At 47.1% G+C, this 25,347-nt stretch overlaps 1 protein-coding gene across 1 annotated transcript in view; it reads left to right on the top strand.

Moving 5' to 3' along the window:
• Nucleotides 1-25,347, top strand: part of ANLN (anillin, actin binding protein) — a 262,650-nt gene that overhangs the window by 144,278 nt on the left and 93,025 nt on the right. Inside the window, exons 16-17 of the mRNA XM_078688221.1 lie at nt 2,799-2,847; nt 14,725-14,781. Coding sequence (XP_078544347.1) covers nt 2,799-2,847; nt 14,725-14,781 — 106 coding nt within the window. The remainder of the gene's footprint in view (nt 1-2,798; nt 2,848-14,724; nt 14,782-25,347) is intronic.

The following is a 25,347-nucleotide window of genomic DNA, read 5'->3' as shown; positions in this document are numbered from 1 at the left end:
TATAACTAGTGCACTGTTTAACTAGTATCAGCTATTCTTTAAGCAATGAAATGGAGCATCGCGTAACGCAGAAATATTAGTTATGTTGAGAATTTCACCACCAGATCAGTTCATCAGTAGTCTTTTGTGTTCATCCGTGAATGTTGGTGCTAGCCTCAGACTCTCTAGGCTTCCTGATTTATGAGTGGTTTTCATGAAAGTAGAGGCCAGCCTGGTGATCAGTCCTGCCCACATGCTTTGTGGTGCTGTTATGACAGGTGTATATTCCGCCCCACTTGGTGTTCTGTGTCAGGATTATTTTACGGCATGGTGCAATCAGAATTCCGGCCACACTGCCTATTTGAATTATAAGAGATCAGGAATTTCCAGTGGAACACCCACCAGTACTCGAGGTGAACCTGCCTCATACCTGTCCTGCTCTTGACTACATCTTGTGTATTAACACACATTTGTTAACTAGCCTAAAGTTTTGTTCCAAGGCAAAGTCTAGGTGCTTAAAATAGCTTACTTAATATTTGTTTGTGTAAATCTTTGCTTGTAAAATCTCTTCAAAAATGTCTGTTATACATTTAGACACTGTTAGAAATGGGATTTCTGGTTGGCTGAGGCTTGCGCCAAAGCCAGGCAGAAACCACCACTCTATTTCGGGCAAGGAAGTTACACTCCAAAGATACCCCTGCTCACCCCCTTGGCAACGTGACACGAGCAGTAAGGCTGATCCCCGGGGCAATGTAAGTTAAGTATTTGCGCACGCACCCACCAGCAACAACATCCCAGGCCCCCCACAAAAGGAACTCCACACAAGGTTATATAAAAATAGCCTTTGTATTATCAGAACACATCAGAATCACAGGATGTACATTGTGCCAAAGCTCGCGCTGGCCTCAGAAAACAAATGTGTACATTGGATGGAGCCCTCTAGGCTCTGGAAGGACCTGTGCACCGCGTTGGAGCCCTCTGGCTCTGAAATAACCAAGGCGCAAACCGGGGGAGCCATCTGGCTCTGGAGAGGGGAGGCAAGAAGGTGGGCAAGAACATGGGCCCCCTCTGGTCCCCTTTTAGAAATAGATCCCCCCCTGGAGCACACGGGTTCCTAGGACAACTCTACGCCACTTGTGGAGCGCGCTGGCTCCTAATCTCATCATGCCCCCTGTAGGAGCAACGCAGGCTCAGGAACTCATTAACAAACCGTTGGGGCGGCCCACTGCCACCCGGGGCCGCCCTAACTACCACCAACATACTGGGCCCTCAACGGGCTGCACCACTTGGCCGCCCGGAGCCCCCCCCCCCCCAGCCCTTTAACACTCACCGGGCTGTTGTGTGGGCGGGGGCTCCTCCTCTCTCGATGTGGCAGCGCTTCTCCTGCGGGGCTCCCCATGGCTCCTGGGAGCCCCGCGCTGCTGTCGGCGGCCTCGCCTCCAGGAGGGTTCACCCGGGCCCCCTCTTTTGACCCGGGGCTTGCGGCCATCACCGCGGGACTCTCCCTTCGTCATGGGAGCCCCGCGAAAGCTCGCGCTGGCCTCTCTCTCTCTCTCTCCTTCTCCGCCCGTGACCGCGGGGCTCTCCCTTCTCGCACCGGGAGCCCCGAGGACCATGGCCGCACTTCCGCTTCCGTCCAGCGGCCCCGCCCACAACCAGGTGGGCCGCGGACGCGGCGGCCATCTTAACGTGGCTCGAGCCGTGGCGGGGAGACTGAGGCACAAAAGGAGGGGTAGGCTCCCTAGAGTTCAAAAATAAGCTGGCATGCGGGGTGGGCACCCGCTAAGGAACGCAAATCCGCGGGGTGGGGACCCGCAATAATTAATTAATTCAACAAAAACGCAAGGTGGGCACCTGTGCACAGGGCAACAGAAAATTAACGGGCATAATGCAGGGTGGGCACCTGCAAGTCCATATTAAAATAAGCGGGGTAGGCACCCGCTAGGCAGGCATCACGGGGGAATCCCTAACCAGGGGATTCCCTCTTAAAAGGGGGCCACAAGGAAAAGGAGCACAGCGCTCCCATCAGCAAAAGGTCCTGGAGAGTCAAAGGGAAAAAAATCAAAGAGGGGTTCCAGAGCAAAGGCAAGTCCCCCCAATCATCCCAGGCGGACAGAGGGGTCCCCCAGAAGTCCTCCAGGCATCCAGGAGCAGGGCAGGGCCCAGGGAGGCAAGCCTTCCCCTGGGCCCAAGCAGCAGCACGCCCCTGGTAGTTTCAAGTTGGCAAACAAGAACATTTTACAAGAGGTCACAGCCTCTATTTATACACAAAATTCCTTTGTCCAAAGGTGCAGGCAAGGGGCGAACCAGATGCAACTGGTTCCTGAGCACTTTGTTTTGCTCAGCCCCTCTGCCTATTCACAGGATGGGTCAGGGACATCAGACACACCACAGGGGGTGGAGCCACAAACTTCTAGAAGTGGCACTTCCACACTAGACACATTTATGCCGCACACATCATCGCGCAGCATTTAATCACACGAGTCCGCACATACCAAACTCAACCTTGCACTCCCCACGCATCAGGAATTACCATGGACACATACATTCCCCATGCATTCCTATGGGAGGGAAGGCCATTCTCACACACTTACTCAGAGCGCACGCACTTTACACTGCGCCACAGTGCTAAAGTGCGCAAAGACCAGAAATCACTATACTTATTTCAGAGTTCAAATGCAAAAAGTTCAGGGGTGAACCTGCCAGAAGGGCCAAGTCCAACAGACACTATTGCCAGTCAAACTTAATACAAATGTTTTTACTGCATGTTATGTTTCACTATGCCTCCCACTTTCCAGTATAATTTGTTTCTGTTTCAGGGAAGATGTGACCAGTGACTTTGAGATCAACATTGAAGTCTACAGTTTGGTATGTATACTTCTAAATCGCCATTCCGGAAAACGTTAACTATAGATGCTTATTGAATGTTCTATCTGATTATAAGTGTAATAAATGTACCCAAATTTTGAGGTGTCCCATGGCACTGCACATTTGTAGAGCAGTGTTCCCGGATTTGACCATTTTAAAATTGGCTGTATCCTGGTATATTCTGTTGATTCAAATAGGTTTAGAAAATTTTATCTCACATGGTCGTATGTTCAATTTTGATCATTTATACAATGATGATGGGAGGCCTCTGCATTTCGGCAACACAGTTCATTGGAGGTGGGGTGGGAGGGGCGAGGTGGGGCACATGTTCGCCAAAGCCCAATTATGTTCTGAAATGTGGATCTTAGGTTTGCTTTCATGGTTTCCCATGTAGAGATTCACAAGGTCATTTCAGAGAATAGGTGCAATTCTTACGGTCACTTTCCTCTATGTCGAAGTTTGAATTTTGTTTCTGTTGTATAGGAGAAGAGCACTATCTCCTGGAATTCCATATTGAAGTGAACACAATTGCTGCATGAAAAAGTTCCCACTAGTATTTTTAGGTCTCGCCTGTCGATGCGCATGCGCATCGAGCTTGCGAGACTATTGGGGCTTAAACAGTCTTTAACCAACTTGCAAGGAATCGTGGCGATTCCTTGCAGTGCCCGTGAAATTCAAGCTCAATGCGCATGCGCATTGAGCTTAAAAGCTCGTGCACATCAGTTCCCTCAGCCGGCTGCTTTAACACCCTCTCCCCGCTCCGCCCCCTCCCCTGCCCGCCGTGTCGCATTTCTCCTCCCCCCTCCCCTTCTCTCCCTCCGTCTTGTTTAATCCCTCCGTCTTGTTTAATGTAGCGTTCTTCCATATCCGCTTTTATCGCATTCATACACCATCCGCTACTCTATACACGAGCGCTTGCACTCTCAGTGTATGTCGGGATGAAGGCACATGTCGCACACTGTGGCCGGTGAATTGCTTTGCCGACTTCCTTCGTCGTAAAGGGTACTTGTCCTCATCGCAGGGTTATGGTCATTATTTTCGGTCCCCATCACATTATTTTCCCTTCTGTTTATTCTTGTGTTCCATATCCGCTTTTAACGCGTTCATAATACACCGTCTGCACTCTGTGTATGTCAAGAGGAAGGCGTGTGTCACTCACCGTGGCCGGTGAATTGCTTTGCCGACTTCCTTAGTCGTAAGGAGTACTCGTCCTCATCGCAGGGTTTTGCGGTTTCTTAATAACGTTCGGCTGCATTCTGGTAACAGACAATGTGCACCCGCAATCTATACTTGGTGCTTTCTCTGTTTAGATGCTGAATTGACTGGTTGCAAGTTGTGTATGTGTGTATACCCACCTAGGAAGCGCATTCAGATGTTTCAACAATTGCTGTTCAACCTTGACAGCGTGCTTTAATTATTTTCGAGCGATCCTGTACTTTCTATAGGACACGGAGAGCCCAAGCGGCAAAAATGCACAGCACTACGCAAGAAAATGTTCCTCTCCCCAAAGCCCTGGTATTGTATGTTCCCTTGAAGTCCTGATCTCCATTTGGGTGGGGTGTATTATTTACAAAGTGAAAGCTTGTTCTTTTTGTGACTTGCGGTACAGTTTTGTTTGGCTTTGTAATAAAATCTCTATTAGCTCTCAAGTGCTTGGCAATACTCCCCCCTCCCCCATCCAAAATTAGTCATCGCTCCCGGCCCCGCGGCCAATGCTTGTTTTTCCTCGCTCTTGCCCAAATCACTCGCATGAACTCAAAAGACCGTGTAAACGCGCTTTGTGGTTCTGTTTAGGAACCAATATTTGTATTTGCCCTTCCGTTTTCAATTGCGGCTATTTGACCCTGCTGTTTCAACAGATAAAATGCAAATTGCAAGCAATTTGTCCCAAGCCCGAAAGTGTGCTTCTGGGAGGAGGAGCTTTAACACATACACGCAGCCACCTATCTTAATAGCTGTGCAGTCGGGGATACAGGAGCTTTCCTAGCTACGGTGCTGGGTGCAGGAGGCAGAGGTCGTCTGTATATTCATTCTTCAAGATCTTATGTTTGCTCAGTATGTTCCCTCCATTAACTGACACCTTTCGATTGTATGCATTCGAAATGTCTCGGCATCTCTCTCTCTCTGGTCGAGCTCCTCTGTGTTTTGTTTTAAACTACTTTTATTTAAAATGAAACGGGTGTGGTGAAAGAACGACACATCCTCCGCACCTCACGATAATAATTAGTTGATCTTTAAATGGCTTTGACACGCAAGGTAGCAACACGGAGACATTTTTAGGAAAGGGTTTATTTATTGCACAGTTGGCGTTTCATACAATCAATAAGAAATGTATCTGTGTCGTACAGCATATTTTAAATTTCAGTTTTCAAAGTGACACATTAAACTACTGAAAATATATTATTGCAGTTTCCTTTGCAAATATGCGAACAAACTCCCCGACCCTACTTATTTCTCCCACTCCCGCTTGCTACCCTGCTCCCCCGCCTCGCACCAGACTACCATTTGTCGCATTTAGACTACCTTCTCCCCCACCCGACTTGAAAGGCAGCCTCACACACCAACATTTGTCTCTCACACCACAGACTCCTGCTCCCCCGCCCACCCAGCAATGCCGAGAGCTATTCCCTCCCACTTGTTACTGTCTCGGCGCTATCTATCACACAACGTGTTTTTTTTCCGGGCCCGGCTTTCACCTTTGAAATGTGGGGCACGTGGACCCGCTGGTAGACGGGGAGCGAGGGGGTGCGGGGCCTAGCGCTTAGATGGGCATCTCGTTCTACCCAGCTACACCCTTTCTACCCGTCAGGGTGCCGTTGTTGTGATGATTGTACCAATAGTTTTATATATCAACAGGTCTCGCCCCCTACGGCTCTGTACGCCTGGCTTTACATTTCAAAATATTAATCTGTAACTCAGGGAGCTGTTGATGTAGTCATGCGTCTACTGTTTATAAACGTATGCATACACCTGGTGCTCGTACCAAAGGGAGAACCTATTTGCACGCATTCGTGAAATATATAATACATATAATGCGGTGGTAAACATGTTTGCAAATGGAATTGTATGGCAATTTTCGCGCACTTTGCTGAACGAGGAACTTCGCCGACCTGCGTTACCCTTTGCTAGATGCTCTGCGTTCGAGTTCAGGGTGTACGATGGTGATCTGCAGCACAGGAAACAGGACAGCAACTCACTAGAACGTGCACGTTTTTCTTATAGCTACTGTTTTTATTTGTACATTATATTATAGTATTATTTTTATTTTTATTATTACAAGATTTATTTGGTTTATCACAAACCATGGACAGCATTAGCATAAAACGCTTATAGTTAAACAGTCAGTTGCATCCTCCGGATATTCAGTTCCTGCGGTCAGTAGGGCTAAGCCCAAAAACTCTTCCCCCACCCCCAACACTTCACGATCTCTTCATCTGTGTACATTATCCAAAACCATTGCATTGCATATACTGTGGGAGCATCTACTCCTTCCTAGCTATGTTTCGAGGGTTTGTTTTACCTTTAAATCACCTACAAGCTAATACATCAAAAGTGGAAGGTTGACTCAGTCATTGAAGAAGGGTGTTAGTAACTTTTCGCTGTTTTCGCATCCACCAGCACCACCACCACCACCACACCCACCACCACCACACCCACCACCACATCCACCACCACATCCACTACAACCACCACCCCATCCACCACTACCAACACCACCGCATCCACCACCACCGCCGCATCCACCACATCCACCACATCCACCACCACTTCACCATCGCATCCACCACCACTTCACCATCGCATCCACCACCACCACATCCACCACCACCACCGCATCCAACACCACATCCACCACCACCACCGCATCCAACACCACATCCACCACCACCACCGCATCCACATCCACCACCACATCCACCACCACATCCACCACCACATCCACCACCACATCCACCACCACATCCACCACCACCTCATCCACCACCTCATCCACCAACGCATCCACCACCACCACCACATCCACAACCACCACATCCAACACCACCACATCCAACACCACCACATCCACAACCACCACATCCAACACCACCACATCCACCACAACACCACCACATCCACCACAACACCACCACATCCACCATCACATCCATCACCTTCACATCCACCACTTCCACCGCATCCACCACCACCACCACATCCACCACCACCACATCCACCACATCCACCACCACCACCACATCCACCACCACCACCACATCCACCACCACCACCACATCCACCACCACCACCACATCCACCACCACCACCACATCCACCACCACATCCACCACCACCACCACATCCACCACCACCACCACATCCACCACCGCATCCACCACCACCGCATCCACCACCACCGCATCCACCACCACCGCATCCACCACCACCGCATCCACCACCACCGCATCCACCACCACCACATCCACCACCACCGCATCCACCACCACCGCATCCACCACCGCATCCACCACCGCATCCACCACACCCACCACCATCACTTCCACCACCACTTTCACCACATCCACAACCACCACATCCACAACCACCACATCCACCACCACCACATCCACCACATCCACCACCACCACCACATCCACCACCACCACCTCCACCTCCACCACCACCTCCACCACCTCCACCATCACCACCTCCACCACCACCACCACCTCCACCATCACCACCACCAACACCACCACCAACACCACCACCACATCCACCGCCATCCCCACCACATCCACCACCACCACCACCACCACATCCACCACCACCATATCCCCCAGATCCACCACCACCACATCTACATGTGTGTGGCTCTGTGTGTGTAGGTGCAAATGCAATGTTCTTGGATTGTCGTCACAATAAAATACACTGAACATAATCTTCACAAAAGTTATTTACAAACGTTTAAGCTATTGCCATTATAAATTACAATAACTTTTATTTAAGTATTAATTATTTACAAAATTAAAAGCCATTGTTATTTGTAATATCAATACATCTAAGTCACGTAAATACAACACACATTGCATTACAAATGCTATAGGTGTCACATTTGCAAAAGTTAAAACTATTGACATTGTAACTGACAAAGCTATTAATTTTGCTACTTTCAAAACCTACACATAAATAAAAAGTGTCATTTACAATACCAATAGCTCAAACTTTCCTAATGCGAGACCTATTGCATTTCCAATGCTTGTTTAAATGTGCGATTATGGTTCATTCTAGTAATGGTTTTTGTTATTAGAACATTGGATCGCAAAAATATTGGTCTTGGTATAAGCCACCAAAGTCTTTTTCAACCTGTAAAATTTTTCACGTTATTAATGATCCCTTAGTTGGCCATGTTCCTTGTGAACATTTTACAAAAATAAAACCGGACTTATTTCTTGGTATGCACTCCAATCGTTTTTGTTCGCACACTTTTAATGGGTACCGATACAATTTCCTGTAGATAAACTTTTCTGAAATGTAATGTATTAATTTTCAGCTTCTTTGAACCTATGTTGGTCAGAAGTAATCCTCTTTAAGCGTGTGAAATGTGAACTCTGGCAATATAACATTGTTCTTATCTGATGGTTTTCTAAAAGCCTTCATGGTAATGATTCAATTTTCCAGTTTGATTGGTATATCCGGGAAAGCAATCTGTGTACGGTTAATATTGTGACTGAGTTCAATGTTAGAAATCTATGTGTTCAGTTCAAGAATGTTATTCATCAGCGATATGTGTGTGCTGTTCAAAAACCCAATGTTTTGGCTGGATTTTCTTTGTAGGGAGATGTATATAATTCTTTCTACACCAATTTTCTGATCATCACCGAAATACCGAACATCCCCCTTCCCATGGTAGATGGTCGTCATGGTCAAAGTTCTTGTATAAGATAAAAAATGACACATCTAAGCATACATGTGCCCCTTGCCACAATTAACTATGTGTAGAATAGGCGCAAGGGTGTTATAGTACCTCCGATTCATAAACTACTAAGTACCCAATTGAGGGTCTGAGCTTGGGGCACCCTTGCTTTTTGCATCCATTGGCCACATCGCAGCAAGTGCACTCTATTCCAGTTCCTTTATCATAGTTGGTGCGGGAGGAGGATGCACACCAGTTGTCTCCGACTCCAAACCAAAGTAGTCTCCACCTAGGCTGAGGCCACCTTCTAAGCCGACTGGAGCACAGTCCGTCAGCAATCCTTTTGATTCAGACACACTACCTTTACAGCATGGCTGCATACATCCACTACATCAAATTTGTATGGCATACGCTGATCACCACCCGAATTACAGTGATAATGGGGAGGAATTTGTACCCCAATATGATGAAGACAATTGGTATGAGAAATTACAGGATGCCTGCGGATTTGACCTCTCACCAAGCACTGGTTTAGTCTCTCCCCTTGGCTTGGAACTGCCACTGAGGAGAGTGCATTTTTGCTGTAGTGATTTGAAAGGCTGCAAAGGTCCTTGACCTGCAACACCCCAATATAGAGATTAAAACCAACATTGTTACAGAAATCCTCCAGCCTGGCCAGACTCCTGCCGAACTTAGGCAAAGCCATTTTCTGGTACTCTGGTCAACAAGCAGGTAGCACATCACCACAGACCAGATCCATGTGACCCAGAAATTCTTGCAAAGCATCCAACCCCACTATGTGGCTAAGGCGTCCACTTGTAAAGTTACCCCTAATGCCATTCCACAAATCCAAACATGTAAACCTTTGGCATGCGCATGTTTTCTTTTGCCAGCACTGTCTCGCGTTCAGTAAATGCTAGGTGTCTCCTTCACCTGTGTGCTATGGGTCATTGTCAGGCAGAGCTTACTGCGGGTCCCAGACAACCTACAAGCATCTTTTGCCCAAACCATTCAGAAAGGCTACAGTGCAGCGACATTAGCTTTGTGGTCTGGCCTGGACACATCTGATTGTTTGGGTCAGGCAATTGGCAAGGATGTGGGGCTTTGATTCCTTGCTTGGATGAGGTCTGCGGATTTCACGAAGAATGTCCAAGCATTGTTAATAGGTATGCCTTTTAGCAGTTCTCTCCTCTGGTGAGAAGGCAAATTCGGTCCTAGATTTATTTAAGGAGAGTCGTGCTACAGTTTACTCCTTGGGGGTCTCTACCCCCTGCCAGGCAGTTTCCTCAGAAATTTCACCCATTCCAGGAGCACAGCAAACTTCCACCCTTTCAAGGGTGAGGCCATGTATCCCAGAGACTATACTCTAGACTTAAGAGAACTCACAGCTCACTCCCCTGCACATCCAGCAACCACAACTTTTGTCAGCTTCTTAGGAACAGAGAAAGGGCAAACAAGCTCATTCCTCTCAAGTCAAGGCTGCTACTAATGCGCAGAGTGCCCGTCCTTAGTATTTGGCAGTACTTCGTTCACGACCCACTATTGCTTTGACAATCAAGTCTGCTGGGAGTGGCATTTCAGCTGATCGGTCTTGCAGGACTCACTGCTTTGGTATTGGTTAGTGAGGAATCTGTGGTTAACATTATCCATCAGAAAAATAAGTTCCTTACCTTTGATAACACTGTTTCTGGTGGATACTCTAACTGCAGGGCCCTTGCCACTCTCCCTCTGTGTTCTGTGCAGTGTGCTTTTTTCCATCTAGAAACGTCTGTAGAGATTTGCACACTGGTCATACTAATTTGCTGAGAACTCAGAATCTGTAGGTGTGGAATGCCACCTCTGGTGCGGAGCAATACTGCTTTTGAATTTTCTCGATTCACTCTGATGGCTGGGAAATATTCACAAGGAGAGTAATCTGCAGTTCAGGTATCCACCAAAAAGAGTGATACTGAAGATACAGGTCAAAACATCTTTCACAGGGCCACAGAGCACATAAATGCTCCTGGGACCACCCTTGATGTCTTAGAGCTCCACCTCCTATGGATCCCGAGCAACTGGGTTTAGTACCCCTTCTGCATTTGACTCTCTGCGGTAGCTGTGAACAAGCAGTCTGAGGCTCCCTCTGAGGTGAAGTGTAGATACAGGTAAGTGAACACAACTCATAAAGTGCCAACAGTATGAGCAATAATCACTGTTCAGTCAAATACTTGCAATTATAAGAAAGAAGTATTTTATTTCTAACTAGAAATGCAAAGTAATAAAGATATACACAAGCAATAACACAGTCCCCTTGAGGTTGGGGCTGTGGTATTTGTGGGGTAAATTCCTGTCTCGCCCTCTTCCTTGTAACATGCTCTGGATTATTCCCCATTCACTGGAGCCCGCATCCAGGGTATGTGCACTACTGGGCCATACACCAGAGTTCTCCTTTAGCTCTTCAGGAATTAGTCTTGTGTCTATGGTGCCCATAGATGAGTGCATCTGTGGGACTATTTGTTATACAGCAAGGAGCATTGTAATTTATAATATTCTCAATAACCCACAATGGTTTATTACTTTGCAGTAGGTTCATTGATGACTTTTTTTATTCTGGGTACCCAAGGCAAGTCTTCTGGAGACCATTATCAGAAAATGACTAGTGATTCATGCAAGAATTACGTTTTTAGCCAGTATGTAGTGGAACACTAGTCTGTTTCTGTCTGTATGCGAGACCATTGATCAAAAAAGCATAATCATCCCAATATACATTAAACCGACGGATCACAATAACTTACTGCATTATCAAAGCTTCCATCCGGTGTTTCTTAACAAAAACTTACCTGTGAGCCTGATCAAGAGTGAAAATCGCCAGTGACACAAATTTAGACTAATAATTGCACAAATAAATCAGTTTCATCAGAGAGGATTCCCTGACAACATTCTACAGAGGTAAAAACAAGGTGCATATACCCATTTCAACAGTATTCCAAAGATCTAGAAGACATCAGAAAAGATTGCTGTTCTTTTCTGAATTCTCATCGAACTGAAAATGGCCACTTTGAAATGTAGGTCAATTTGAAGCGTGGAAAAGGAGTACAAAAGGAGTACAATTATATTTTCAGAAAATTGCCTCTTTTTATATTTGAGTGCGCAGAATAAATATTGCCTTTCAGCTGGAAATTGTATAGTCCAAAGCCCTGTTTTTAATATATAATCAGGACCTTCTGTGGTCATATCGCTGACCATACAAGATTTGAAAAAAATATTGTCTATGGGGGCTCGTGGAAGACAATTTCTATGGACTGGAATCTAGAGAATGCTAAAGTGATTCTTGAATTTTACTAACCTCTACTGGTCATTGTCTATCAAGACCATTAAATAGAGGTAGTTGAACAGAAAAAAAAGTCCCTAAGCGAAAGCAGACAAGTCCTAGGGCTAATCTCCAGAGCTCACAAAGTACATAAAAGTATAAATATACATAAAGTATAAAATACATAAAGTATATACAAGTGGTCTTGAATGCTCGACCTAAAAAGTAAGGACAATAAAATACAGTGCTGTAAAACACAAATATCTGCTGCAAATATGTCCACGTTAGTGCCGCTAATTTTCAAATCCAAGCCGGAAGGTCCTGGGGATGATTTTGTGGTGGACTGTTCCAGTGACCATTCTTCACACTTGCCTGCCCATTAGCTGTCTTGACCTCGATAGTAAGGGAGTACTCAGCACTTTTCTTTCCTTGATGCGCTCGCATTTTAAGTACCTAGTTCTACGCAAATCACGAGGGCCAACTCCTCGGAGGTCGACCCGCAGCTAAAACTATGTACAGTGCATACATGGGGCAGTATTACAGAAGGGGCCACAGACTCTTGTGCCTCCTCTTCTGTAATACTGGGGCTATATTTCCATATAAAGCGTACAACTAGTTTGTGCCCGGTGTACGCCGTATTATATTGACTGCGCTGCCCCCAGGGAAGCAGTGAGCTCATGCTGCCCTGGTGGCAACACATTCAAGTGAAATACAGAGCAGCTTTGAAGAAGCCGCTCCGTGTTTCACAGTGCAGACTGCAACCTGCCTGCACTATTAAGTGTATTAGATAACCCCTTGCAGGTGGGTGCAGTGGGTGACTGTACCCCCCTGCAAGGGGATGTCTGGGCCCCTTCTGAGGACACACTGACAATGCACCACTTTTTGTGACGCGCTGAGAGTGTGCCTTTTAATGGCTTCTTTGCACCCATTAGTGGCGGCTGGCTTGTATCGAGGAGAGTGTGACACACAATAATAAAAACATTTCACTTGCCACCGCAGCATGACGTCCTCCTCCCTCGGGAATCTCCGATGCAGGAAGCTGCACGACCCCATCCTGGCGCTGCTTTCACATCATGAAAGTAGTGCCAGGATTAGATAGAGAAGGCTCTCCCAGCAATCCTGAGAGCACTGGAGGCCTGACCTTTCTTTAACCCAGCTGTCTAAGGCCGCTAGGTTAGAGAACTTTAAAATGCGCATATCTGGCTAGCTGTCCCAAGACATCCGGCCAAACAGACATGCCCATTTAAAGCGCACAGTTCCCTACTGCTGCCACTCTGCAGTGGTGACCCTGCCCCGTCTTGACACTTAGTTTAGGACGGCTTGCTGAAAAATAAAACCGCAATAAACTTTTAGTATTTTATTTTTCAGTTTTGGGGGGATGCTTCTCTGCTCAAATGTTGGAGCCATGTCTACAATACAGTGCGGGCACAGAAGCAAAGTGATTCCCTCATTTGCATGGGGCCATTCCCCATGTACATGAGGGAACGCTCTCTGATAGTGCCGGCTTGCCTACTTGGGGATCTCACCCCCCTCTTGAAAGTGCAGGTGGGTTGCTGCCTGCCAGTGAAACACGGAGTGGCTGCTTCAAAGCTGCTCCGGATTTCACTTGAAAACGCTGCATTGGAGGTAGTGAGTTTGCGGCTGCCTTGGGAGTAGCACATTCCTGCCACTACGGCGCATTCTCCTTGTTTGCACAGGCCACTCCTTTTGACGAGTGCTTCTGGCACAGATAAGGAAAATGTGCAGTATGTGTAATACGGCTAGTGATGTTTATTTTCCCCTACCTGTTTTGGGTTCTAGTACAGTTTTTGGACCATTGCGCCCTTTCTGGTTTACAATTACTTTTAAGCGCTACAATCGTCATGAGTGCCAGGATTCCGCGTTTAACAATTTTTCATTTTTCTTTCCATGTATTAGTTATTCATGATTTCTCATGCACACAACAGACAATGATTGTTGTCTTACTGTCGTACTTACCACTTCACAATAACTATGTTGTGCACTCCAGTAATCGAGATGTTTCAATTCGCTACCCTCATTGGTATGCATGCTTCCCCCTGCAACAAACTCCTTTTTTATTACAGCACGAGGGTGAGGAATATTTGTGTCCCATTATGCCTTTTCCCATGCATCAGTAATTATGATTGTTTACTTACTGTTGTGGCTATTGCTGGACAGTTGAAAGATTGCTCATTTCTCTACTTAGTGTTCTTGTTTAGAATTGACTGCTATTGAATTGGAATTCATTGAATAAAATTTGTTTTACGGTTTTCAGAAAGATTTCTAGTTTCTCTTAATATTTCAAAGATATAATGTAATTTGATTAACATGTGGTCCCTAAAACGGGGTGTTCCTGATAGGCATTGGGGCCTCCCATCATCACTGTATATGAAATGAGCATATTGAAAATATGAAGACACGAAATAAAACCATTCCTATACATAATAGAAGCAATAGAATCCTGTGATGAAAAATATCAGTATTTAGCAAAGTGGTTATGCACAGACCCAATCTGCAGTGCGTCACGGAACACACCCCAGAATCATGACGTGCTTATTAACGTTAACTCGCTGCTCTACATCGGAGGGGAGTGCTTGTGGTTGTATGCTGCCCAAATGTTCACATCACAAGAATTTAAACTTTAACATTGTGTGCAAACTTGTGGCGTCAAATGACATTTTTCATATTTTCTAAGGTTCAAAGGCGAGATCTTGCTGGTCCAGACAAAAGAAAGAAGTCCATGAAATCAAAGGTGAGCAAGCCTATTAATTGGTGTAAAATTACTGTTTTCGCCCGGCAAGTCCTTTTCAATTGCAAGGACAAATTGTGGCAAATATTTGTAATATATTAAAATATTGAGAAATCGCAAGATACTCATACTCGTCTCTACAGTTCAAATGCCCCAGTCACCTCCCATTGCGAGTTTATTTACAGACAGATGTGCGTTTGCTTAACCGTGATACTTACAAATAAAAAAACTACTTGAGTTTGGGCCAGTATTTAAGCACATCCTCCCTTGTCCTGCTCCCCTGCCAACTCCTCTAAAACAAATGTTAAGGAACACTTGATTCAATAGTGTAGGTATCACTCAAGTTGGTATGAAAGCTTGCTAACTTGCAACGAAAGAATGGAGTAAATGGGCAAAGGTTGTGTTTAAGTCAAACAATATTTTTAGGTTAAAATAAATAATACTCGTTATGTGTAGGTAGAGCCTTAGTAGAGTGCCTGTTTGCAATAGAATTGCTGGCTCAATAGATGAGTTTTGTTTATTCAACTTTGCTTGGATGAAAGTTTCCTTTGGGTTTGCTCTTCCAATATGGAAGAGGATTCTAGGCACTTTTCCCACGGAACCATAAAATAAACCTGTTTTTGATGCCTAAGTGCTACCTTACCCTGCATTTTCCCTAACTTCCCCTTACCCCCACCAAAGATACAAATTCCTCGTAGATCAGTTTCATTTTCACCAGTTATAGTGAAACACTGCTTTAGGCCTGTTTTTTAAACTCCGCGCCTTCCATGTTTATTAAAATCAGGTTTCTCCTGCTTGACTTTTCATTTGCCCAATTCAACGTATTTGCGAAAGTCTTTCTTGTAGTAGCAATCTCTTTGAGTCAGTTGTGCACATCTGCCTGTAGTACCTGTTAACATCCATATTCTCCAGTCATTGACATCCATGCTTTAAGCCTAAGTTCTTCTGTACTCAATATGTTATAGATAGGCCTGCTATCTTGTTATTGCCCTATGTCTGCCTACGAATCCTTCTGTAAGTGACATAACAAAGTGATGCTTTGGTAGAGCTTTTCAATCGCCCTCCTGGCATCATCACTTATTGCAAAGGCACTAGTTAAGTCAGATTCTTAAGCATGAGTTGCTAGCAGGACAGCTATCACATGTACTCTAATATCTTTCTAAACAATAATGTTATTCATATCCATGTTGAAGGATTTCTTGCCGAGGAGTGATTTGGTGCATTCTTATTCTTGGAACCATATCCTGTTCTTTTTACCATGAAGCCAGTCTTGTGAGCAATAAGCCAAAAGGAATCTCCAGTGTGTGCATAAGTCTGTGTCTCTCAACAGAAGTCTGTATTGGACAAACCCAAGAGTGCTCCCTCAGTGAAATTCCAATTGTTCCAGTTCTCAAGCCTTCACAGGGAAGAATTACCATGGGTTCTCATTCCCAACATTCTCTAAAAACTTAGTTTGGATAAGCACACAAGTTTGAGTTTGCAAAAACAAAAAATTGCATGCAGTCTCCAGGGAGTAGATTTCAGATTACTTTAAGTGGAGCTTTTTGAAAATCAAAGCTCCATTATAGCCCCTACTGCACAAGTATGAATATCCTTCTGTGGAAAGGCCACACTTGTGCTAACGCTGCAAGGGCAATGGTGGATTCTTTGGTTTTTGAATGCCATGAACTGTTGAATGTAAAAGTCAGTCTGCTCCCTGGAATTTGCATTCTTGTTTTGTAAGCTTTGTTGAAAAAATGCTTCAGAGAAGATGTCAAGATTGTAATTTTACACATGGTATTGAGCTTAGACACTGGAATGCATACATTAAGCCCTTATTCCTGTAGGCTTGGTTTGGAATAACTAATGAGTCTGGAGGAAGGGGCAATGTTGGACCTGTGGAGCCTTTTTACTATCTGGGTCACTAAATGACCAATGCCACCAGACACCAAAGGAACTTACCAAACAGAAATCTGGTCTAAATACCAGGTCATAGACCGAGAATCATGAACTTGAATTGCTGCATAAATGGTTATAGGTCTTTACATCACAAGTGAGTACATTGATCATAGGTTCTTTTGAAGAAGGATTGTGAAGGCTGAAACGTGTCTTCTGTGCCATAATCTGCATTTCATTAAATAAAGTTGGATTTGCAAACTGTTATGAGGGTGCCGGCACCAGTCCTGTTTCGGTGACCTGAATCTGTGAATGTCTTGGCACCTGGCAAGCTTGTCACACCATACACTTACTCTAATTAGTAAGTAAACTTGTCTCCCGTCCTATGCCATATAAATGTCTTTTGGAAATGATGAAGTACTTTTTTTTTGTAAAGGAGATATCCCACACAGATTTATTTACTGTGCTTCTCTGACGTGTTATATCATGGCCACCTTCAGATCACAATTTGTAGTGTGCTCCGTACCCATGCAGATAGTTTCTTGCTTTCCTATGCCATAGGACTGGTGAGCGGTCTTAATTGCACCTTCTTTGGTATTTAGGTACGACAATGGCCAGCCCCACTCTAACCAGTGCAATGCATAGTGTGTGGGTGTATACTGCTGGGGGAATAGGCATAGATGTTATGGCTTTCCTAGACCTATTGTGCTAAAGTTGGTGTCTCCAACCAGTCAATTGTGAACTACTGGTAGCTTGCTGACACCTTCAGAGTAGCTCACAGCCTAGAGTTCATTTTTAAGTAAGTCCAGGTTAATAGTTTATCTTCCTGTTACCTTTTCCTTTTAAAGTTAAGTCTGTGTATAATGTAGTCAGTACTCTTCAGCTGCAGACAGCAGGGCCTGATGATGATCTATTTTGACCCAGGATGGGGCACAGAGGTGAAGAACTGAAGGACTGATGTATTTAACTCCTAAAAGTTGTCAACTCCATATTGGAGCATGAAAAAAGAATGATTCTGAATGCTTTCATGGATGTAATAGTATAAAAAAGGGGACCCCCTCTCAATTTACTTAGAGCCAGGGAAAAGAGGGGAAAATATCAATACACAAAAAATAACGATTTTTCCTTGTGGCTTTCATATTTTAAACATAGTATCTTAGTTCATATAGATATAACATGTCCTACAAGATATGCCAATAACAAGTGTTTGTAAATTTATCAAAATGTATTTCCTTTTTTTTAGGTAAAGAGTGAGTGTGTGTGTGTGTGTGTGTATATATATATATATATATATCTCAAGACTTCATATATCAAAATTTCTTTTCTTACAATTTCATTGTATTATTTTTAGTCAATTAGGACAAATATAAAAACGTACATCATCGTAATACTTTTTTTCATTTTTTTATACAATGCAAAAAACTTAATAAAACTAACCAGATACCCACACCCAAATCACATTCACCAGTCATTCATACATATACTTGCATACACACCATTCAACAACTATTCCTTCTGTATATAAGGTTTAACAGAGAACAACTCTGACTGAGTAGCAACCACATAGTGTTATGTGGGATTCCACGCTAGGTCGACGCGCTTTTCGGTGGGCTTATACCACCTTCCTCAGGACCTTGACAGAATCACTTTCTGCGTCTCGGGTGAATACAGGATATCCTTCCAATACATGTAACTGTGAACTACGTAATCCTTCCAGGGAGACCTCCAGTTAAGTTGGGCCTAACATATCACCAGCTGGCGTTTTTCGAGCGTATCGATATATACAACCCTTTTCGAAATATATGGTAAAGCTGATAAAGTGGTGTTCCTGCTTATATAACTCTCCCTGACTATGACTAACAGAATAAAGAAGTGAAACTTGGAATGACAAAATAGAGCCTAAAATTACACAAAATAGAAGAAAATTCGTGTTGAAGAGGAAAAGTGGTTCAAAAACTGAATAGTGAAGTCGCTCGTTAAATAGCCTGGATTAAAAGATTACAGCTGTGATATGTGGAGCCCAACTTAACTTGAGGTCTCCCTGGAAGGATTACGTAGTTCACAGTTACATGTATTGGAAGGATATCCTGTATTCACCCGACACGCAGAAAGTGATTCTGTCAAGGTCCTGAGGAAGGTGGTATAAGCCCACCGAAACACGCGTCGTCCTAGCGTGGAATCCCACATAACACTCTGTGGTTGCTACTCAGTCAGAGTTGTTCTCTGTTAAACCTTATATACAGAAGGAATAGTTGTTTGTTGAATGGTGTGTATGCAAGTATATGTATGAATGACTGGTGAATGTGATTTGGGTGTGGGTATCTGGTTAGTTTTATTAATTTTTTTGCATTGTATAAAAAATTGAAAAAAAAGTATTACGATGTATGTTTTTATATTTGTCCTAATTGTCTAAAAATAATACAATGAAATTGTAAGAAAAGAAATTTTGGTATATGAAAAGTCTTGATGATATATATACTCACTTTTTACCTCAAAAAAAAGAAATACATTTTGATAAATTTACAAACACTTGTTATTGGCATATCTTGTAGGACATGTTATATCTATATGAACTAAGATACTATGTTTAAAATATGAAAGCCACAAGGGAAATTCGTTATTTTTTGCTTTCATGGATGTAGCCGCGGTGTTGCAAGCTTTTCTCCCCACCGAATCCAGCTTACAGCTCTCCTTAGCCGGTAGCACAGTAGCATGCTGTTTCCGTACCGCCACCACTATGACCGAGTCCGGAGTGGGGTTCAGTCAGGAAGGCAGGATCCAACTCAGGTGGGCAATATTTCTTCTGTAAACTGGAAAGTGCAGATTTTATAGAAGACGGCGTCAAAAAAAGCTCTATAACCGATTCCTCCGAACCAGGCACCAATGGACGTGATGGTTGTCTCTGCTGGAGAGTTTCAAATATCACCGATGTAGACGGGGGACTGTTCAGCTTTGAAGCCCCTCAGACCAGAACCTCCTGGAAGGTGGAGATATCATCAACAGGAGGCACCCTCGGAGGGGGAGAGTCCGTTAGAGTAGGCGAGTACCTCCCCATACTCGTGGAAGACTTGTCCCTGGTATGCCAGGAGCGAGATCTCTCATATTGAGGACGACGGGATCGTGTACAAGGCCAGTGGTTTGGGGGCTTCTCTATCCATTACTTTTCATCTCTATCATGAAAAAAGGAGTTTTGTGAAGGAGTTTTCTATGTGTAAAACTCAGAAAATTGTTAAATTTAAAAAGTTAAATTGGCTATCTTTTTCTGTAGTAGGGGATCTCTGTGTATAGTCATAATCTAGTGAATAGTCCCGCCCATGTGCGTGGACCCCGGCAATCAAAAATAATCTCTTAAGTTGTCAAAAAATTGCAGAACTGCAAAGACACTTAAGAGAAAATTTAAAGACAAATAATGCAGCCTATATCCACAGGCTACACTGTCCAGTACTTCAACTAGAAATTCCACCAAAAATCCACAAACAGCAAAGCCTGTCCAGATTTCCCTTGCTTTTACTGCAAAACCCCTCAGAAATGATAGAGAGGAAGGCCTGGACAGACAAGCCCCATAGGCTGCCATTATGTGGCTTAAACAGGATACTGTGCCTTTAAGGAAACCTTCTAGAACCTTCTCCCAGTATCCCAGAATGCATAGCAGGTCCCATTGACTTCAGTTCTTTTTTCCGGCTCCTGCTTACAGGACCCTGGCATTGAGCTCTCCCTTGTTTCAAGGGGTTATTGCATGTTTTGGCACTTTTGTATTCTAAAAGTGTTGCAGTTTACTTTCTTGGCTTTCTCTTCTCTTCTGTGTGCTGCTTCAGGTGTTTTAGGGCTCTAAAATGCCTGGACTCTTTGTGAAGTGTCCAGCATGCGAGAGGAAGAAGGCCAGAGGTGATCCCCATGATGTCTGCATCGTCTGCCTCCCTGAAGATCATGTCCCTGAGGAGTGTGTCATCTGCCAGCAGTTTACAACTCGCACTCTGAAGAAAAGGGCGAAGATCAGGCTGTCTGGCCTTGAGGAGAGGCGCCTGCAGGCTGCAGGTGGGTCTGGGCAGTCAGGGAAGGTTCCCTCTGCCTCTGCTGAGGCCTCTGGGAGGCTCCCCAGAGGCAGGAAGCCCAGCAAGCGATCCCGGTCTCCGTCGACGTCGATGGCTTCGACGACGACGTCGAGAGGGATGACGGCGGTGTGCTCCCCTTCTCCCCGGGGCTCCGGGTCGAGACTTCGGGACGACTCGACGTCGAAGCCACCGCGGACGAAGCTGCCGTTGACGTCGTCTTCGTCGTCGTCGACGTCGAGGGCTTCATACCGACGTCATGGACATCGGCGCTCGCCGTCGAGGCGACACCGCCGGTCGACGTCGAGGGGATCCTCGACGTCGAGAACATCCAGACGGCGACGGCGACGCTCATCGTCGAGGAAGGACCGTTCGACGTCGAGGAGGCGTGCGACGTCGAGAAGAGAGAGGTCGACGTCAAGAGGAAAGAGGTCGACGTCGAGGGGTCGGCGCTCGACGTCGAGGGATCGGTGTTCGACGCCGAGGAAGAAGAGGTCGACGTCGCGGAGGCGGCGTTCGACGCCGGAGTCAAGGAAACGCCCTTCGACGCCGGAAAAGCGACGCTCGACGTCGAGCAGACGGAGGTCGACGTCTAGGAGTCGGTCAGGCTCTCCAAAGCGTCGCAAGAGGGATTCTAGTCCCAGGAGTCACACTGCTTCCAGCGGGGGACGCAAGAGGAAGCGGTCTCCGGCTGAAGGGGCGGGCTCTCAGCCCTCTTCGCCTAAAGGATCACAGGGCACGGTGTACTCTGCGGTGTACACTCCTTCTCGGCCTCGGTCGACGCATACACCTGTTCCGAAGGCGGTCACTCCGCCTCCTCCTCTGCCTCAAGAGGATCCGCCGACGCTGCCTCCACTTCCAGCGGACGACCCGCCGCCACCGGTCCCTCCGCGTGGGCCGGCACCGCAGCCGGAGGTCCCTCCTCCGAGGTCCACTTCGCTGCCGTTTTTGCCTGTTCCTCCTAAGGGGACCCCTAAACCTGCGCCCAAGGAGGCTCCGAGGAAGACTCCACCACGGAAACCGGTGGGGAGGCCACGGACTGGCAGGTCTCGCTCTCGCTCTTGGCGACGGGACAGGTCGCGACACAGATCGTCCTCGCGGTCGATACGCCGCCATAGGAGGCGCGAGTCTCGCTCCCGCACGGGATCCTCTGGCTCCAGGGATCGTTCTCCTACCCTGTCGGGATCACCGGATACGAGGGTGTCCCCAATTGATGACCTGGTGGCGTTCCAGGATGTCCTCTTGAGGGGCGCTGCGAAGCTGGGCATACCCCTGACAGTGCCCACGCCGAAGACGTCCGTGATCTTTGAGACGTTGCACCAAAAACACTCGTCTCGCCCTCTCCTTCCTCTGGTACCGGGCCTGGAGGAACCAGCTATGGACCTTTTCCTCACCCCAGCGGTGACAAAGGCGGCACCATCTAGGTTGCTGAGGAAGTACCGGGCCCCGGATTCGGATCCGGCTTTTCTGAGAGCGGAACCACCTCCGGACTCCGTCATTGTGACGGCGGCACGCAAACAACATGCCTCCGCTCCGTCATCCACGGTTCCCCCGGATAAGGAGTCCAGGTGGATGGATTCGGCAGGGAGAAAGGTCTGTGGAACTGCCGCCACCTCCATGAAGGCTGCGAGTGCCACGGCGCTGCTGGGTCGGTACGCCCGCGCCCTCTGGGACTCCCTTGAGCGTTTTGCGGAGCACTTGCCTCGTGAACAGCGTGAGGATTTTCAGGAAGTGCTGAGTGAAGGGATGCTGGTGGCCAACCAGATCATCAGTGCGGCAGCGGACTCTTCCCTGTTGGCTGCTCATGGGTTTTGCCATGGGGTCAACCAGAGGCGCCACGCCTGGCTCCGTCTTACGTCCCTGAAACCGGACGCACAGCAGAGGGTGGCCAACCTGCCGTTCTCCGGCAAGTCTCTTTTTGGACAGCATGCGGACGACGAGATGGCCCGCATGAAGGCGGAGGCCGAGACGCTCACGGCGGTGGGCCTCGAGAAGCCTAAGGAGACGAAGAAGCCGTACCGCTCATTCCAACGGCGGTCCGGTGGACAAGGCCGCGGACGTGGCCAGGCTTCGGGACATTCGCAACAGCAACAACAGTTCCGTAAGCCGTTCCAGAAACGCCAGAGGGGCAGGGGAGGCCAGCAGTCGGCTCCAACGCCCAAGGGCCAGGCTGGGTCTAGGCCCTAGGAACTTACTTCCCCCGGATCCGTTACCCACTCCGGTAGGGGGAAGCATCCAATTTTTTCCGGCAGAGTGGAGAAAAATTACTCAGGACAAGTGGGTGCTGAATATTGTTTGCAATGGATACAGTCTTCGGTTCACCAGCCCGCCTCCATCGATTCCTCCGGTCAGCTCGCGGTTTCAGCTGCTCGAGCTCCAGGTGGAGGCCGATACCCTGTTAAGGAAAAGGGCGATAGAAGACGTGCCTCTGTCCCAGAGGGGAAGAGGCCTGTACTCCCGGTTCTTCCTGGTTCGCAAGAAGGACAAGAACGAGTTCAGGCCCATTCTGGACTTGCGACAGGCAAACAAGTGGATTCGCAGGGAAAAGTTTTGCATGCTGTCGTTGCATCAGATTTATCCTCAGTTGCAACAAGGGGACTGGCTCTGTGCCATAGACCTACAGGATGCATACTTCCATGTGCCCATTGCGCGCAAACACAGGAAGTTCCTGCGGTTCCAAGTCGGCACCAATCATTATCAATACACAGTACTCCCATTCGGACTGAAGTCTGCGCCGAGAACATTCTCGAAGTGCATGGCGGTGGTGGCGGCGCACCTGCGGAAGAACAAGGTGTTTGTCTACCCGTACCTGGACGATTGGTTGATCAAGGCATCCTTCTCGGAAGCGCGAGCACACTTCCAGAAGACATGCGTTCTCTTGGACAAGCTGGGGTTGCACATCAACATGGCCAAGTCGGTCCCGACTCCGGTCCAATGCATACAGTACTTGGGAGCCTCCATCGATACGCTGTCAGCAAGCGTGTCTCCTTCGGAAGAGCGACGATTATCTCTCCTTCGGAAGGCTCAGGCTCTTATGTCGGCTCCATCTCCAACAGTGAGGACGGTGTCTTCTCTACTGGGTTCGATGGCCTCTTGTATCTTCCTGACGCCGCACGCACGACTGCACATGAGACCGCTGCAGGAGTGCTTGGAGGACCAGTGGGATTAGAGGAAAGGATCCTGGGACGACAGGATACGACTGTCTCTGCATGCTCTTCAGTCTCTGAAGTGGTGGTGTTCGGCGGAGCATCTCCTCAGAGGGGTTCCTTTTCACAAGGACATTCCCACGCAGACTGTCGTGACGGATGCTTCTCTCCTGCGATGGGGAGCGCACTCCGGGACTCTGCAGATTCAGGGAACGTGGTCTCCGGTGGAGGCCACTTATCACATCAACTTCCTGGAACTCAGAGCTGTTCACTTGGCACTGAAGGCTTTTCTTCCATCCTTCCAGGCCAGCTCCCTGCTTGTGCAAACGGACAACACTACCACGATGTTCTACCTCAACAAGCAGGGGGGCTCGAGATCTCGCACTCTGTCACAGGAGGCGCAGACGATCTGGCACTGGCTCCTGGCCAGAGGACTGACGGTGACGGCTACCCATCTGCCAGGTGTGCAGAATGTTCAGGCGGACGAACTCAGCAGACTCATTCAGGAAAACCACGAATGGGTCATAAACGACGAAGTGCTGGGAGAAGTCTTCGCAAGGTGGGGAACTCCGGACGTAGATCTGTTCGCCACCGCCGAAAACAGCAAATGCCGAGACTTCGCCTCCAGGTACTACCAGCCGGGGTCGCTGGGGAATGCGCTATGGATCAGCTGGTCGAACAGCTTTCTGTACGCTTTTCCACCCATTCCCCTGATTCCGGCGGTACTCATCAAGCTGGCCCGGTCCAGGGCTCGGATGATTCTCATTGCCCCGGAGTGGCCCAGGCAGTGGTGGTTCACGGACCTGCTTCACCGATCTCTCCTTCCTCACATTCGGTTGCCGTGCAGGCCGGACCTTCTCACGAAGTTCGGGGGGCGGATGTTACACCCCAGCCTCTCGTCTTTGAGTTTGGCGGCATGGCTCCTGAGATAGTGCAGTATGGACATCTGAATCTGCCCGAGGATTGCATGGACATACTGAAGGAGTCTAAGAGGCCTTCCACTAGGACTTCATATGCTTACAAGTGGAAGAGGTTTTGTATCTGGTGCCAGTCTAGGGACCATGACCCTACAACCTGCAAGGAAGATGTCATCCTTCCTTACCTTTTACATTTGGCGCAGTCTGGCCTTAATGTTCATTCTGTTAGGGTTCATCTTGCTGCATTGACTGCCTACAGGAAATGCCCTTCACAGACTTCTTTTTTCCAGATCCCTGTGATCAAAGACTTTCTGGAAGGATTGAAGAAGGTGTTCCCTCCTGTCAGGCTTCCCTCGCCTTCATGGGAATTGAATGTGGTGCTGTCCAGATTGATGAAGGAGCCTTTTGAACCCATTCACAAGGCTTCGTTGCAGCACCTGTCCTGGAAGGCGGCGTTCCTCGTGGCCATTACATCGGCCCGCAGGGTGAGTGAAATTCAGGCGTTGTGTTGTACTGAACCTTATACTGTCTTTCATGCTGCTAAGGTTGTGATGCGTACTCACCCGAAATGTCTTCCCAAGG

This window comes from Lissotriton helveticus, chromosome 4_1 (assembly GCF_964261635.1).
Source record: "Lissotriton helveticus chromosome 4_1, aLisHel1.1, whole genome shotgun sequence".
NCBI lineage: Eukaryota > Metazoa > Chordata > Amphibia > Caudata > Salamandridae > Lissotriton > Lissotriton helveticus.
This window is presented reverse-complemented; position numbering and strand designations above follow the sequence as displayed.